The sequence below is a fragment of the Lipotes vexillifer genome, unplaced genomic scaffold, assembly GCF_000442215.2.
Source record: "Lipotes vexillifer unplaced genomic scaffold, Lipotes_vexillifer_v1.1 scaffold1041, whole genome shotgun sequence".
In the NCBI taxonomy this organism is placed as follows: domain Eukaryota; kingdom Metazoa; phylum Chordata; class Mammalia; order Artiodactyla; family Lipotidae; genus Lipotes; species Lipotes vexillifer.
This window is the reverse complement of record NW_006775616.1, coordinates 2,407,496-2,424,756: the sequence shown is the minus strand read 5'-3', so window position 1 is coordinate 2,424,756 and position 17,261 is coordinate 2,407,496. Positions and strand designations below refer to the sequence as shown.

At 39.1% G+C, this 17,261-nt stretch overlaps 1 protein-coding gene across 1 annotated transcript in view; it reads right to left on the bottom strand.

Annotated features, from left to right (window-relative positions):
• CNTN4 (contactin 4) overlaps positions 1 to 17,261 on the bottom strand; it is a 331,989-nt gene that overhangs the window by 68,667 nt on the left and 246,061 nt on the right. Inside the window, exon 11 of the mRNA XM_007450035.1 lies at positions 11,526 to 11,653. Within this exon, the coding sequence (XP_007450097.1) occupies positions 11,526 to 11,653 (128 nt within the window). The remainder of the gene's footprint in view (positions 1 to 11,525; positions 11,654 to 17,261) is intronic.

Genomic DNA, 17,261 nt, shown 5'->3' with positions numbered 1-17,261 from the left:
CCTTGAATAACTTTACATAGAAGACGTAGGCTGCTTCAAACTCATTTTCTAGAAAGGTTCCAATTGAAAAGACTCTACATTATCGTGTCGGTCATGCCACGCACGGAAAGGCTGATATTTCTGAATTTCCTACAGTTAAAAGAGAAGAACAATTTTTTATAGTGCACTGTAGTAATGTTGCAGAAACTCTTTGGTGTTGGTGAGAAAATTCCTTTTTGTCTGCTACCTGTATGCATAGGATAGTATCTTGTCTTCTAAACATAAGTAAACTCTTGATGGAATAGACAATGAGGACTAATTCTGACAAGGAAAAAATGAATTAAATGTTCAGGAAGCCAAAGGAACATCTTCACTTTGCAGGGTTACAGAATGAGAACACAAAATAATCTCTTATTAGGAATATATATGGTCTTAGTTAAATACTACTGAGGACCCTTTTTCTATCAAAGACAGTTAAACTACAAGTTTATTTTTTCCTTAAAATAAAAGTAATTCTGTGCACTGAATAAAAATTAACATAAACAAAAGAAATATACATTTATTCAAAATTTTTAAAAATTTAAATTAAATTTATTTATTAAGAAATCTTTTAAAATCCAGATGGAATCAGGATAAAATTTGTATACAGAAAAACTTCAAAAGAAAAGAAAGAATAAATTATTAGTAAAAGGACAACCTGCAGCCTGAGAGATGTGTATTCTACATGTCGGACAGTTCAACTGATTTAGGCTGGTGACAGTAGGAAGTTCAGGAAGAGATTAATACCTTGGAAAACCTCAGTTGACATGTTTATATGCTCAGCTGATACACTTTAGGATTCTCCCTGGCCTAACAGTCTGGTTCTAGCAGTGTGAGGGTTTCTCAGTTCCTGGAGAGTCAGAGCGAGTACACTGTTCCAGTGTCTGCCAAGGTTTTATCCTCCACTTTCTCAATCAGTGATCCAATTGCCTCTCCTCTGGATTTTCACCTTACATCCAAGTACTGAGATCAATCCTTTTGATACTGGGGTGGGGCTAAGGGCCTGGGAAAGAAATCTCCCTACCAGTTCCAGCTTGTAATCAGACTCAAGGAGGTGTGAAAATTTCCAGTTGTGTTGTCACCTGTCTAGGCTACACCTTGGAACAAATTTTGATGATCTGTCTGGGGAAGGAAAAGGTTATCAAAAGAAAGGATTACTAAGTATTTTTCTGTAGAGGGCTGAATAGTAAACGTTTTAGGCTTCGCTGGTCAAGAGGCAAAACTGAGGATATTATGTAGGTACTTATATGATCTCTGTCATGACTGCTCAACTCTGCTGCTGTGCAAAACCACCATCATTAATATGTAAACAAATGACACAGCTGCATTTCATTAAAATCTTACTTATGCACACTGAAATAAGAACTTCATAAAATTTTTACATATCTGAAAGTATTACTATTCTTTTGATTTCTTTTCAACCAGTTAAACATGTGGAAACCATTCTTAGCTGCTGGGCTGTACAAAAATAGATGGCTAGCTGGATCTGGCCCGTGGGCCATAGTTTTCCAACCCCTGAAAATGCAGTCTTCTGAGACTTTGGTGTGTATGATGAGTTTATTAAAAACGTAGTGTTTTCAGGTCTCATCCCTAAAGATACAGATTTGTTAGGTTAGGGGTGAGGCATTGGGAATCCACTGAACTTCCACTTAGTAAGTGGCATGTACAAAGTTCTTTGATGTAGGATATGGTTTCTCAAAGTATGGTCTAGAACCACCAGCCACAGAGTTACTCAAGGTCACTTTGGATGTAGTTCGGCTAGATAACAGCACAGCTTATAGCCCTGCATTTCACTTTGAGCCCTGGAGGTGATCAATAAGACCTAGGGTTGCTATTACCATAATTATCTTGATGAACTATATCCAAGACAAAGAGAAGTCACTCATCTTGAGGACTGCTACTTAGAAATATCCATTATAGGAAACCTGTAAAGACACTGTGTCATGCAAAATGGCATGCCTTTAACTCTGCTCTAGAGATAAAAATGAATTAGTAAGTACAATACTGCATGGAAATGTGGCCTGCCTTCCATATAGTTCTTAACAATGTTCACAATCGCTAAAGCACTTCTTCCATGAAAGGCCAAATATGATGCTTTCTGTTAGGATCCAAGGGTCTGACTCGAGAACTCATCTTGCTTAAAATGAAACAGCAAACCAAAATTCCAAATAGACGCTAACTAGCTAAAAAAATAGAATGAGTCAAATTTAGAAATTCAGATGATGGGATGATGATCAAGAGCCCCCTGGGCACCCGTCAGAATTCTGCAGTTTGGAAGCCTGCTCATGCATAATCTGGATATTTCTCCATTTTGTGGTTGCCTGCTAGAGATGTATTTTAAACCTACTGTACCTGCTGTAGTGGATTTGTCCTCTCTTCCCCTGCCTCTACTTACTGTCCCTGTGTTTGACAGTATCTTCAGCTTCTCTCCAAAACACTGGGGTGGGGGTCGGGGGAAAGAGAATTGGATTTTAAAAGCGTTGTTCATGACAGAATTATTGTAAAAAGGTTAAAGGAGACGTGTTCTCATGTCTGACCTTCACAGTGTTTTAATCTGAGACATTGGAGGAGATCAAAACGAATACAAGCACATTTTAAGGTTAGAGTGCAGCTTCTCTGATAAATTAGTCCCTTTGTAGATCTCTAAATTGAATTAAAACACAGTGCTCCATCTATTTCAGACTAAACTGCTACATTTACATTAAAGGTACAGCACTCAAGTATTCTGATGTGAGATTCAGGACCTGGCACAGTTCATACGGAGTTCAGAATAGTTTTCTCTGCCTTTACCGTGCTTTACGGGGCAGATTTCTAAACTGTATTTCTCCACTTATGTTAATGTCCTTCTCGGAGACCTGGTGGTCTGGGTGCCCCTCTGCACACGCGTGTACTTCCCATTAATGCTAATGGGAGTCAGAACCAAGCAATGGAAAATAAATGTTCTCTCAAACATCTTCTGACCCTACCCAAGTAACAGGATTAACCCTGTGAACATATTAACCAGATAAAGCTCATATTTCTTTGTCCCACCTCACCTGGAAGAATAATATAAGAATCAGAGGGCCTCTGTGGAGAAAGTGACTACAGTTGAATACCAGAAAGAACTCTTCTTTGAAACAAATGAATTCCCCCCACAATCAGGTGGGGAAACATCATACTTCGACTTCACAGCTCCTGCCTACAGATCTCTGCCTTCCTCTTTTCATAGGCCACTGGGCTCTTCTGGTCCCATCCTTCCCACTCTCCCGTCTACTACAAAATCTCAGTTTTTAAAGTACTCATTTGTACAGGTGAATCTATTTGCAGCGCAGGAATAAAGGCATAGACGTAGAGAACACACATGTGGACACGGGGGGATGGGGAGGGTGGGACGAATTGGGAGATTAGGTTTCCCATAAGTACACTACCATCTGTAAAATACATAGCTAGTGGGAACCTGCTATATGGCACAGGGAGCTCAGCTTGGTGCTCTGTGACCACCTAGATGGGTGGGAAAGGGGTGGGGTGGGAGGGAGGACAAAGAGGAAGGGGATATACGTATACATATATCTGATTCTCTTCATTGTACAGCAGAAATTAACACAACATTGTAACGAAATTATACTCAAATAAAAAAAAAATAAAGTACTCATTTGCCTCATCAAAAACGAGTATTTTCCGAGCCCAATCCACCAGAGGGCAGACAGCAGAAGCAAGAAGAACTACAATCCTGCAGCCTGTGGAACAAAAACCACATTCACAGAAAGACAGACAAGATGAAAAGGCAGAGGGCTATGTACCAGATGAAGGAACAAGATAAAACCCCAGAAAAACAACTAACTGAAGTGGAGATAGGCAACCTTCCAGGAAAAGAATTCAGAATAATGATAGTGAAGATGATCCAGGACCTTAGAAAAAGAATGGAGGCAAAGATCGAGAAGATGCAAGAAAGGTTGAACAAAGACCTAGAAGAATTAAAGAACAAACAAACAGAGATGAACAATACAATAAAGGAAATGAAAACTACGCTAAAAGGAATCAATAGCAGAATAACTGAGGCAGAAGAACGGACAAGTGACCTGGAAGACAGAATGCTGGATTTCACTGCTGCGGAGGAGAATAAAGAAAAAAGAATGAAAAGAAATGAAGACAGCCTCAGGGACCTCTGCGGCAACATTAAACGCAACAACATTCGCATTGTAGGGGCCCCAGAAGGAGAAGAGAGAGAGAAAGGACCCGAGAAAACATATGAAGAGATTATAGTCGAAAACTTCCCTAACATGAGAAAGGAAATAGCCACCCAAGTCCAGGAAGCACAGAGAGTCCCATACAGGATAAACCCAAGGAGAGACACACCAAGACACATAGTAATCAAATTGGCAAAAATTAAAGACAAAGAAAAATTAGTGAAAGCAGCAAGGGAAAAAATGACAAAAAACATAAAAGGGAACTCCCATAAGGTAAACAGTGGATTTCTCATTAGAAACACTACAAGCCAGAAGGGGGTGGCATGTCATATTTAAAGTGATGAAAGCGGAGAACCTACAACCAAGATTACTCTACCCAGCAAGGATCTCATTCAGATTCGATGGAGAAATCAAAAGCTTTACAGACAAGCAAAAGTTGAGAGAATTCAGACCACCAAACCAGCTCTACAACAAATGCTAAAGGAACTTCTCTAAGTGGGAAACACAAAAGAAGAAAAGGACCTACAAAACCAAACCCAAAACAATTAAGAAAATGGTCATAGGAAATACATCTCGATAATTACCTTAAATATGAATGGATTAAATGCTCCAACCAAAAGACACAGGCTCTCTGAATGGATACAAAAACAGGACCCATATATATGCTGCTTACAAGAGACCCACTTCAGACCTAGGGACACGTACAGACTGAAAGTGAGGGGATGGAAAAAGATATTCCATGCAAATGGAAATCAAAAGAAAGCTGGAGTAGCAACACTCGTATCAGATAAAATAGACTTTAAAATAAAGAATGTTACAAGAGACAAGGAAGGACACTACATAATGATCAAGGGATCAATCCAAGAAGAAGATATAACAATTATGAATATATATGCACCCAACATAGGAGCACCTCAATACATAAAGCAACTGCTAACAGCTATAAAAGAGGAAATCCACAGTAACACAATAATAGTGGGGGACTTTAACACCTCACTTACGCCAATGCACAGATCATCCAAACAGAAAATTAATAAGGAAACACAAGCTTTAAAGGACACAACAGACCAGATAGATCTAGCTGATATTTATAGGACATTCCATCCCAAAACAGACTACACTTTCTTCTCAAGTGCGCATGGAACATTCTCCAGGATAGATCACATCTTGGGTCACAAATCAAGCCTCAGTAAATTTAAGAAAATTGAAATCATATCAAGCCTCTTTTCTGAGCACAATGCTATGAGATTAGAAATCAATTACAGGGAAAAAAACGTAAAAAACACAAACACATGGAGGCTGAACAATACGCTACTAAATAACCAAGAGATCACTGAAGAAATCAAAGAGGAAACCAAAAAATACCTAGAGACAAATGACAATGAAAACACGACAAGCCACAACCTATGGGAGGCAGCAAAGGCAGTTCTAAGAGGGAAGTTTATAGCAATACAATCCTACGTCAAGAAACAACAAACATCTCAAATAAACAATCTAACCTTACACATAAAACAACTAGAGAAAGAAGAACAAACAAAACCCAAAGTTAGTAGAAGGAAAGAAATCATAAAGATCAGAGCAGAAATAAATGAAATAGAAACAAAGAAAACAATAGCAAACACCAATAAAACTAAGAGCTGATTCTTTGGAAGATAAACAACATTGATAAACCATCAGCCAGACTCATCAAGAAAAAGAGGGAGAGGACTCAAATCATTAAAATTAGAAATGAAAAAGTAGAATTTATAACAGACACTGCAGAAATACAAAGCATCCTAAGGGACTACTACAAGCAACTCTATGCCAAAAAAATGGAAGACCTGGAAGAAATGAACAAATTCTTAGAAAGGTATAACCTTCCAAGACTGAACCAGGAAGAAACAGAAAATATGAACAGACCAATCACAAGTAATGAAATTGAAACTGTGATTAAAAATCTTCCAACAAACAAAATCCCAGGACCAGATGGCTTCACAGGTGAACTCTACCAAACATTTAGAGAAGAGCTAACACCCATACTTCTCAAACTTTTGAAAACTAATTGCAGAGGAAGGAACACTCCCAAACTCATTCTATGAGGCCACCATCACCCTGATACCAAAACCAGACAAAGATACTACAACAAAAGAAAATTACAGACCAATATCACTCATAAATATAGATGCAAAAATCCTCAACAAAATACTAGCAAACAGGGGCTTCCCACGTGGCACAGTGGTTGAGAATCTGCCTGCCGATGTAGGGGACATGGGTTCGTGCCCCGGTCTGGGAAGATCCCACATGCCACGGAGCGGCTGGGCCTGTGAGCCATGGCTGCTGAGCCTGCGTGTCCGGAGCCTGTGCTCCGCAACGGGAGAGGCCACAATAGTGAGAGGCCTGTGTACCACACACACACAAAAAAAAACAAAACAAAACTAGCAAACAGAATCCAACAACACATTAAAAGGATCATACACCATGATCAAGTGGGATTTATCCCAGGGATGCAAGGATTCTTCAATAAATGCAAATCAATCAGTGTGATACTCCATATTAACAAATTGAAAAAGAAAAACCATATGATCATCTCAATAGATGCAGAGAAAGCTTTTGACAAAATTCAACACCCATTTATGATAAAAACTCTCCAGAAAGTGGGCATAGAGGGAACCTACCTCAACATAATAAAGGCCATATATGACAAAACCACAGCAAACATCATTCTTTTTTTTTTTTTTTTTTTTGCTGTACGCGGGCCTCTCACTGTTGTGGCTTCTCCCGTTGCGGAGCACAGGCTCCAGATGTGCAGGCTCAGCGGCCATGGCTCATGGGCCCAGCCGCTCCGCGGCATGTGGGATCTTCCTGGACCAGGGCACAAACCCGTGTCCCCTGCATCGGCAGGCAGACTCTCAACCACTGCGCCACCAGGGAAGCCCCAAACATCATTCTTAATGGTGAAAAACTGAAAGCATTTCCTCTAAGATCAGGAACAAGACAAGGATGTCCATTCTCACCACTATTATCCAACATAGTTGTGGAAGTCCTAGCTATGGCAATCAGAGAAGAAAAAGAAATTAAAGGATTACATATTGGAAAGGGAGAAGTAAAGCTGTCACTGTTTGCAGATGACATGAGACTATACATAGAGAATCCTAAAGATGCCACCAGAAAGCTACTAGACCTAGTCAATGAATGTGGTAAAGTTGCAGGATACAAAATTAATGCACAGAAATCTCTTGCACTCCTTCCAACAAACAAAAGCCCAGGACCAGATGGCTTCAAATAAACAATCTAACAAAATGCAAGTGTCTTGCATTTTTCACTAATGATGAAAAATATGAAAGAGAAATTAAGGAAACACTCCCATTTACCACTGCAACAAAAAGAATAAAATATCTAGGAATAAACCTACCTAGGGAGACAAAAGACCTGTATGCAGAAAACTATAAGACACTGATGAAAGAAATTAATGATACAAACAGATGGAGAGATATACCATGTTCTTGGATTGGAAGAATCAATATTGTGAAAATGACTATACTACCCAAAGCAATCTACAGATTCAATGCAATCCCTATCAAATTACCAATGGCATTTTTTACAGAACTAGAACAGAAAATCTTAAAATTTGTATGAAGACACAAAAGACCCTGAATAGCCAAAGCAGTCTTGAGGGAAAAAAATGGAGCTGGAGGAATCAGACTCCCTGACTTCAGACTATACTACAAAGCTACAGTAATCAAGACAATATGGTGCTGACACAAAAACAGAAATATAGATCAATGGAACAGAATAGAAAGCCCAGAGATAAACCCACGCACCTATGGTCATCTAATCTATGACAAAGGAGGCAAGGATATAAAACGGAGAAAAGACAGTCTCTTCAATAAGTGGTGCTGGGAAAACTGGACAGCTACATGTAAGAATGAAATTAGAACACTGCCTAACACCATACACAAAAATAAACTCAAATTGGATTAGAGACCTAAATGTAAGACCGGACAGTATAAAAATCTTAGAGGAAAACAGGAAGAACACTCTTTGACATAAATCACAGCAAGATCTTTTTTGATCCACCTCCTAGAGTAATGGAAATAAAAACAAAAACAAACAAACGGGACCTAATGGAACTTAAAAGGTTTTGCACAGCAAAGGAAACTACAAACAAGATGAAAAGACAACCCTCCGAATGGGAGAAAATATTTGCAAACGAATCAACAGACACAGATTTAATCTCCAAAATATATAAACAGCTCATGTAGTTCAATATTAAAAAAAACAAACACCCCAATGCAAAAATGGGCAGAAGACCTAAATAGACATTTCTCCAAAGAAAACATACAGATGGCCAAGAAGCACATGAAAAGATGCTCAACATCACTAATTATTAGAGAAATGCAAATCAAAACTACAATGAGGTATCACCTCACACCAGTTAGAATGGGCATCATCAGAAAATCTACAAACAACAAATGCTGGAGAGGGTGTGGAGAAAATGGAACCCTCTTGCACTGTTGGTGGGAATGTAAATTGATACAGCCACTATGGAGAACAATATGGAGGTTCCTTAAAAAACTAAAAATAGAACTACCATATGACCCAGCAATCCCACTACTGGGCACACACCCAGAGAAAACCATAATTCAAAAAGACACATGCACCCCAATGTTCGTTGCAGCACTGTTTACAATAGTCAGCTCATGGAAGCAACTTAAATGCCCATCAACAGAGGAATGGATAAAGATGTGGTACATATATACAATGGAATATTACTCAGCCATAAAAAGGAACAAAATTGGGTCATTTGTAGAGACGTGGATGGATCTAGAGACTGTCATACATGGTGGGATGAATTGGGAGACTGGGATTGACATATATACGCTAATATGTATAAAATGGATAACTAATAAGAACCTGCTGTATAAAAAAATATATAAAATTAAAAAAAAAAGAAATTTGTGCAGATGTGAACCAGATCACAGGAACAAAGAGAAAAAAACAACTAGCATTTTCCTAGTATACAGTGAAAGAAATAATTACTTAAATTAAAAAAAACCAGTTTAACTCTGGATTGCCTAAAATAATCTGTTATACCATATATGCGGGATCACTGTTTACATTTTACTAGAAGGCAAAAAAGGAAGTGTTAAGTTTCTTAACATAGAAAGAAGTTACTATGTCAGCAACATTTATATCCACCCAAGTAAGGAGGCGATCATTGTGCATTTCATCACTGGTGTCTCTCTAAGCTTTGTACCATAATTCACTACAAGAGGAGCAGCAGGGAACTCTATGCATGGTTAAGAATGTTTTTATCCTGGGGCTGGTGGTACTCCTGGGAGATGGACTCTGATGGGAAAGAGAGGACTTTCCTTCCTGCCAACTATTTTGAGAGCTGAGGAAGTCAGGTTTATGAGAAGGATACTAACCAAACGCAGGACATAACTTATTCCTACATGTGAAAATACCCCAGTTCCAACAATACATAGCAGCATGTATATGGCGTCTCTGCTCAGGTGTTCATAGTCTTTCAGTCTCAGTCATGTCTTTGCGGCAGAGGCTCCCTTCTCTTTACTGATTCTCCTAATGGGTGGAACCTTCATGAATTTCCATTTCAATAAGATTTAGAAGGTATGTAGAGCCATTTTGTTAAAATACAAACAACAACAGCAAAGCAACTACTAGGATTTCCTAAGTGCCAAGCACCATGTTAAGCGGTTCACATGGATAATCTCAGTCATCCAAACAACCCGATGATGTCAGCACTGCTATTATCCCCACACAGGTAAATTATCTCATCCAAGGTCACGGAGCCAGTAAGTGGGAGAAATGAGATTCAAAGCCAGATCTCTCTGACTCTAAGCCCAGCCTCTTCATCACTACTGAAGACGTCTGCCTACTCTTCTCTTTTATCTCCATAACTAGCAAATCATCTATAGTTAGGTGTCAGCTCTGTCATTGATCAGCTCTGAAACCTTGCGGTTCCTCCTGGTCCTAGTTCATCACTAAGTTTCCTTTTGTAGCTGAGAAAGCTATACATTAGCAAAGACGTCCAGCTGAAATTTTGTTTTACAAGTCTTACTAACTTCTTTTTCCTCTGCCCTGTGAAACAGAACGAACACATAGTCACATACCCACACTATTGCTCTGAGTGAATAATAGGTTGAAATAGCTGGTGTTCATCCAAATACAGATTTACGTCTGACTCTTGAACTTACAGTTTTCTATCTGCACAGACAAGTATGTTTATGATAAAAAGGCTTCCATAAGTGGCAGTACTTTTCCAACTTCTAATGACTCCGAAATACGTAATTTTTAGTTTTCTTCTTTAAATTAAACTAGAGGCAAATATTCTTTTGGGGATATTTTTATTTGCCTTAGGCTATCTTACTTCACAGAGGGAGCTACAAATGGGCAAGAGGGAAATAATAAATATGCTATAACACATCTGTATCTATTACAGAGAAACAGGAAACATGAGTAAGATTTCCTGGCACAGTAGAAAGAACCAGGGAGAATGCAGAATCAGGATTCCTGGGTTCACACCCTCTTCTGCTACTGGTGACCCTGAGAAAATCACCAACCTAAGCTTTATCTTCCTCAGTCAGATCATTGCCAAGATCCCTGACTCGGGGGCAAGATATAAAGTGATAGAAATGCAAATTAAATATTCATTGAAATCTCATCTCTCACAATTCTTACTTGGTACTTTCAGCCCAGCCCATCAACCTGGTGTTGGAATAGACTTACATCCTGTGCCATGCCAAGAACATAAAGGAGTTTCTGTCTCTACTATAAAGCACCCAGGCTAAGGGATGTGGAAAATTTTCTTTCTTTAAAACTGACAGGGTTGGCTGGGTGACTGAAGCAAAACACAGGGGTGGTCAAAGCCCTTTATTAGTACAATAATCCACATCCATACCTCTGAATAACCAAGGCAGCTCTTTTAAAAAATCGCCAATGTCACTGCTTAAACAATGTTAGCTAAAATTAGTATTTGAGTCGTGGGTTTTTAATTTGTTAGCACAGTGTTCCTAGACATGAATTCCAAATCTATAGAGACTTGAAAGAAATTTAATTAAAGGATTGAAGATAACATTAGTTACAATACTATAATAGCTACAATGGCTGTAATTCTCAAAATTGTATCGGATGATTCTGAAATAAGATATCTCTTCAATCATATGCATTACCAACAGTTCTCTAAGAATTATTAATCATACCATGTTTGCCATGATGAATTAATTTAACAACACAGTGATATTTGTACATATTAATATGAAGGATGTCACTTCAATAGATTACATTATTTGAAATGAGGACACACATATTAATCTATATGTTCTCTGGGTTAGTAATTACCTTTTACTACCAGGTTTCCAGTACTGCTAGCAGTTCCAAAATGGTTAGTGGCTATGCAGGTATAACTTCCAGCATCTGATTTAGTCACATTGACGATTCTGAGGCTTCCATCTTCAGAAATGGTAATTCTGAAATCAAAGCAAATAAACCCAAAATGGTAAGTTTATCCCATATGACCAACTGGAAATTATTTCTGTCATTCTGTCATTTTCAAACTATTAAATCATGGCTACATCGCTTGACAGCTTCATCTATAGGATATTCATCTACACACACATGATTAGGATGCATGACTTAGTGCTTTTAATACTTTTCTTGCTAATATGCTCTCAACAGTCTGTTGGAATAACTATTAGAAATAGGAGACTGGTTGTAACCATTCTCTCTCTTTGACAGCTCTAACCACATTATGCAAAGAGAAGGCTTACTGTAGATCACCGTTAGTCTTAAAACTGCTGAAGAATAAGAAAAAATAAATCCCTTGATTGCCACTTTATGCAATTTCATTGAAAGTGTTTTCTTCTAGATGAGAAGGCTTAAATTAAATGAGTTATTATTAAGCATATTTCTTTCTGAAATATGTCAGACAATACACTTTTAAAAAGTTGCAAAAACTGAACTTAAAAAATTAAAATATTCCACAACATGGTATGACTTCGGCAAAATAGCAAATGTAGATGGCACATCTCAGGGCCCACAATTAGGGACGAATGTCTACTACCAGGTGGGAAGGAAACACTTTCACTGACAGACACAAAACTGGAACAGGAAGGATTCGAGAGAACCCTGTTTTAAACTTGACTACAGCTGAAGGGAGAGATGCAAAGATGAATAAGACATACAGCATGGCTTAGAGGCTAGTTGGAGGAATAAGAAGTGTACACAGATGGCCCATTCAAGGTAAATGCCTGTTGAATCTTCACTGTATCTTTCAAATCTACCCACTTCTGTCTATCTCTTCTGCTCCCTCTTTTCCACCCAACCCTTCAAGACAGCCTCTTAAATGATCTATTTCTACTCCTGCCCCTCAAATGCATTCTTCAGTCAGTGGCCAGGGGATCTTTTAAAATATAGATCAGACTACGTCACCCCCCAGGCTTAAAGATCCTTCTTTGGCTCTGAGTTGCACTCAGAGGAGATTCTTTCCTAGAACCTACAAAGCCTAAGGGATGTGGCCTTTGCCCTTCTCTCGCCTACTTTATTTCATCCTAATCTTTCCACCCTTCGGTGAACTCTAGTCACACTGGCCTTCTGCAAGTTCTTAGAGTATCTGAACCCATTTCCCACCTCAGGACCTTTCTGTTTGCTGTTCTGTCTGCCTTGATATCAGGGCATAGCTGTCACCTTCACACCCTCTCAGGACCTCAACTTAGAGATAGCTGTTCCTTACAGACTTTCCCTGACTCACATTTCTAAAGTGAATTTCCCTTTTCCTGTTATTCTCTTTTCCTGCAGCCACTTTATTTCCTCCCACTCGACACAATCCAGAGGTTTTGTTTACTAGTTAACTGTCCTATCACATGGAATATCAGCTTCTCTGAGGGCAGGGACTGTGTTTGTTTGAGGACTCAGTCTCCCGGATCTAGAACACAGGACCGACATGTAGTAGATGCCCTGTAAGCATCTGTTAAGTGACGGAGTGAATAAGTAAATAAATATCATAAAAGAAAAATCAATATTATGTTATAGGAATTCAGAGTCACTGAACCACTTGGCACTAGTTCCAACCTTAACAGAGTCCTTTACAAAAGGACTAGGATGGGCATAGCTTTACTTAATAGAATTTTGGCTAAACATTTTAAAATCAAGGGAAGATTTAGATGCACTGGGTCGCAAATGCTGCATATACTTTTCTCAAAGGCTCTTAGGGATAGAGAAGTGACAGCCTTCCTGACGACCCATTCCAGGTTCTATGATTCAGGCTGATGAGACAGTATGAAGGTGTGAGAACTCTACAAAGGATGTTGGCATCAGAAGGATGGGTGTTCAAATTCCAGTTCTTTCAGCTCTAGCTGTGTGACTGGACGGAGGCAACTTGCTTAACTTTTTCAGTTTTAGCTTCCTCATGTATAGAATAGAGCTCGTAGCACCAATCTTCTAGGATGACAGTAAAAACTTACGTAAGAGGGTCAGTGAGATTCCCGGTATTTATTAGGTAGTAGTTCTCTTTTTTCTTCAAAACTGTCCTCTTATTTAATCATTGGTATATATGGGGAAAATGGGACACCATTCTCTTAATATAGTTATTAAATCAGCCTGCTTCATGCACTCCACCTATCACATGTGACAACCTGAAGGCAATATACGAATTAACTGGGTCATCCCAAATCAATGTACAGGATACAGACAAGGAGGCCCTTTGTTCATTTACACCATAGATATACACATAACACTTGCTCAATAAAGAACATATGATACCCCATTAGCCAAAGAGCAGAATGTACTTACAGAAATAGAGTGGTGATGAAATCCTAATTACCTCAATAATCACAAAAATAGCTTTAAAGGAATTAATCATATTCCCATTTACAAAATAATTTGCTGGAAACTGTGAAATGCTGGCATACGAGAGCTCAGTAAGGAAGGCGACAGTTGTGTTTCCGACATGGAGTCTACTTCCACGAAGTAACATAGGCCTACGGTGTATTAAACGCTCTGAGGGGTGAGCTGACTCTTTCAAAGCACCAAATTTATGCCATTTAGAATTCCCCAAACCTAAAAAGCCTGTATCACACTGCATACTGTATAATGCCAAAGGATATGAATAAGGAAACAAGCACAGGATTTGTCATCAGATGACCTGGGTCCTAGCCTTCACCCTGATACTTGCTAAGTGCATGACCTGTGGCCAAATGACTTATGCTCCAAGACAAGGTTTCTCAACCTTGGCACTACTGACATTTTGGACCAGAGAAGTCTTTGTCCTGCGGAGGATGTTTAACAGCATCTTTACTCTCTACCCACTGTACTCCAGTAGCTCTGCCCCTCCTCCCAAGTCGTGACAAACAAAAATATCTCCCAAATGTTCCCTGGAGGCAAAATCACCCCAAGTTGAGAGCCACTGATCTACATCAGTCTTTATTTTTTAATGACACAGGATATTATGATGATTATCTTATACAATAGAAAGTTGTACGTGAAAGTTTCTATTAACTGTAAAGTGCTGTACACATGTTTTTCCCAGTGTCATTTCCATCCGTGCATCCCTAATTTTGGTATTTCCATTGCACAAAAGGCACCCAACATATTGTGGCTACTCAGCTATGGGACCCAGCTAGCTCTTCACAACCTCTCACAAGGCTCTCCTTTCCCTTTATGGAAATCCATCGTTTCCTCAAAACTTCCCTGTCCAATTTCCTATGGGTCTCATGAAATGAGAAAGGACATTTACAAACTACTGTACTACCCATCTTCAAGATTTCAGTGCCTCACAGGGGTTGAGTGTTTTAATCTTCCCATTGTTTTCCACAAAGAGCTGAACAAAGAGCTAAGCCTCCAGTGCTAGAGTTCCAGACAAGGGAGAAGATCAGTGGGGAAAATCTGTAGAAGAAATTGTAATTTTTAGTAGCTGTCATTAAATCACATCATACTTCTGTGACCGCTTACGCTTCCTAGGGATAATCCAATTGTGGGCGCAGTATGAAGTTGGGAGAACTGCTCTTTTGGGAAATTCAACCACTTCCTTATCTGAGCAATGCCACATAGTGAATAAGGACATATGAACTGGAACTCAATTGTCTAGCCTCAAATCAGGCTTGTACCAGTTACGAGCTATGTGACTTTGGGTAAGTTAATGTCTCTGTATCTAAAATTTTTAATTTGAGATACTGTAACAGTAAAAGTAACTATATCCATAGGGTTGTTGTAGAGATGTGCAGTGCTGAGAACAGTGCATGGCACATAAAATGCACCACGTAAGTGCACTAGCCAAATGCTCTATTAACTAAAGCTCTGTTCCCTCCTAGATCCATTGTTTCAAGCATTAATAAAGGCCTCTGTTAAGACTAAGACTATTCTGCAGTAGTTCTTCCCCTCTGAAGTCTGGCAACACACGATTATGCTTAAGGAACACACGGGTGACCGCAAGTTGTCATGGAAGGGGATGAAAAACTGGACTCATGCACTTGTAGATATCTACCATCTACCTCCTGTATACCAGGCCTCTATAAATCAGGAGGACCTTAGATGGTTATATAACTAGAAATGATTCCACTGTGTTACATACCATAATGCACACATTTGTATAAATGTATAGAAAAAGGGGCATTACTTCTTCCCGTGGAGAAGCTGTTTCCCAAACTATCTAGAGTATAAAGATGGGCAAGGACGCAGGAGGCCTGGCCAATCGGGAGACCCTATTCTCCTCTCTGCAGTGATTGGTTTAGAAATAGGCAATTCACCAAAATCAGGAGCTATTTGAGGAAACCATCTTTCTGCTGAACTGTTAAGTCTGGAGATGGGCATCTAGAACCGTTGGCAGTCATTTTGCCTGCCAAAGAAATCATGTCTTCAAGAAGCCAAGCAAAGATAAATAGAGCCCAAGAGACAGAGAAAAAGAGAGGTAGAGGCCTTATGACATCTTTGAACCCCTGTTTCCACCCATGCCTGAAGGCTGCAGTTTCCTTTGGATGCTCCGGTCATACGAGTCACCAATTTAAGATAATAGAAATTGGGTCCTAAGCCCTTATAACTGGACGGATCCAATCTCTTAAAGAAATCACCGAACTTGTTCAGGAGATGGTGGCAGTGAATGTGGAGAGGAGGGAACGGATTCTGCAGATGATTCTGTGATGCCACCTCCATAGAACTTGTTGCTAGAAGACCGATTAACTCCACTACGGAGGAATAACCAGGGGGTTCTGAGTATGAAAAAACTGACATCAGCTTCTTCAAACACAGCTGTAACATGTACCATTTATTTCTGCAAATAAAAGCTAACTATACAATGACCTATTGCTTTGAATCTGCTTTTAGGGAATTTGATGAGGGATGAATTAGCTACAGAGCTAACATTTGGCCTTGGGGGCTAATTTGCATGAACTCAAGGAACTTCTGAAATGCACCTCAATACTAATACTTAGATACTTGTTTCCCTTCAATTTGGATCCTATACCAACTTAGAAAAAGTATTTTTCACCTAATACTACTGCATCCATTTTTGTTCTATGAATAAAGTGCCTAAATCCAGTGCAAGGACAGTTTCATTTTTCATGTTTGTTTCTTCATGAGGTTTCAAAGTTTCTATTTCATTTTTGTTTCCCTATTTCAGACTACTGACTGACCTGTAGCTATTAGCTTGATACTGAACTCTGACTCCTCCTAATACTCACGCATAGTGATGGAGTTAGATAAAAAGAATGGAAAATGTAAATCTGTTTCTGGCTTAGAACAGAAAGGTTAACCTTGACCTACCTGCAGGCTCTTTTTAAAACATTGATAAGTATCAGAGAAAAGTCAAAGATGATAAATCAGCAAGCAGTAAAAATAAAGGTATGACATAGGACTTAACTTTCTCTACAAGAGAAGAGGTCATCTAATTCACAACATAATAAATTACCAATCACACAGAGAAGCAGTTGTTCCTCCACTGTCATTTGGAGACTTCAGATCCATAGTGGCTGGGAGCATATTTGGAATTATGAGACAAATTGAATCTCTCTTTCTCAGTATGAGGCTCTGGGTTACAGCCATTGAAGAGCTGACCTTGTCAGTCCTATAAATCTAAACCTGTCTGGG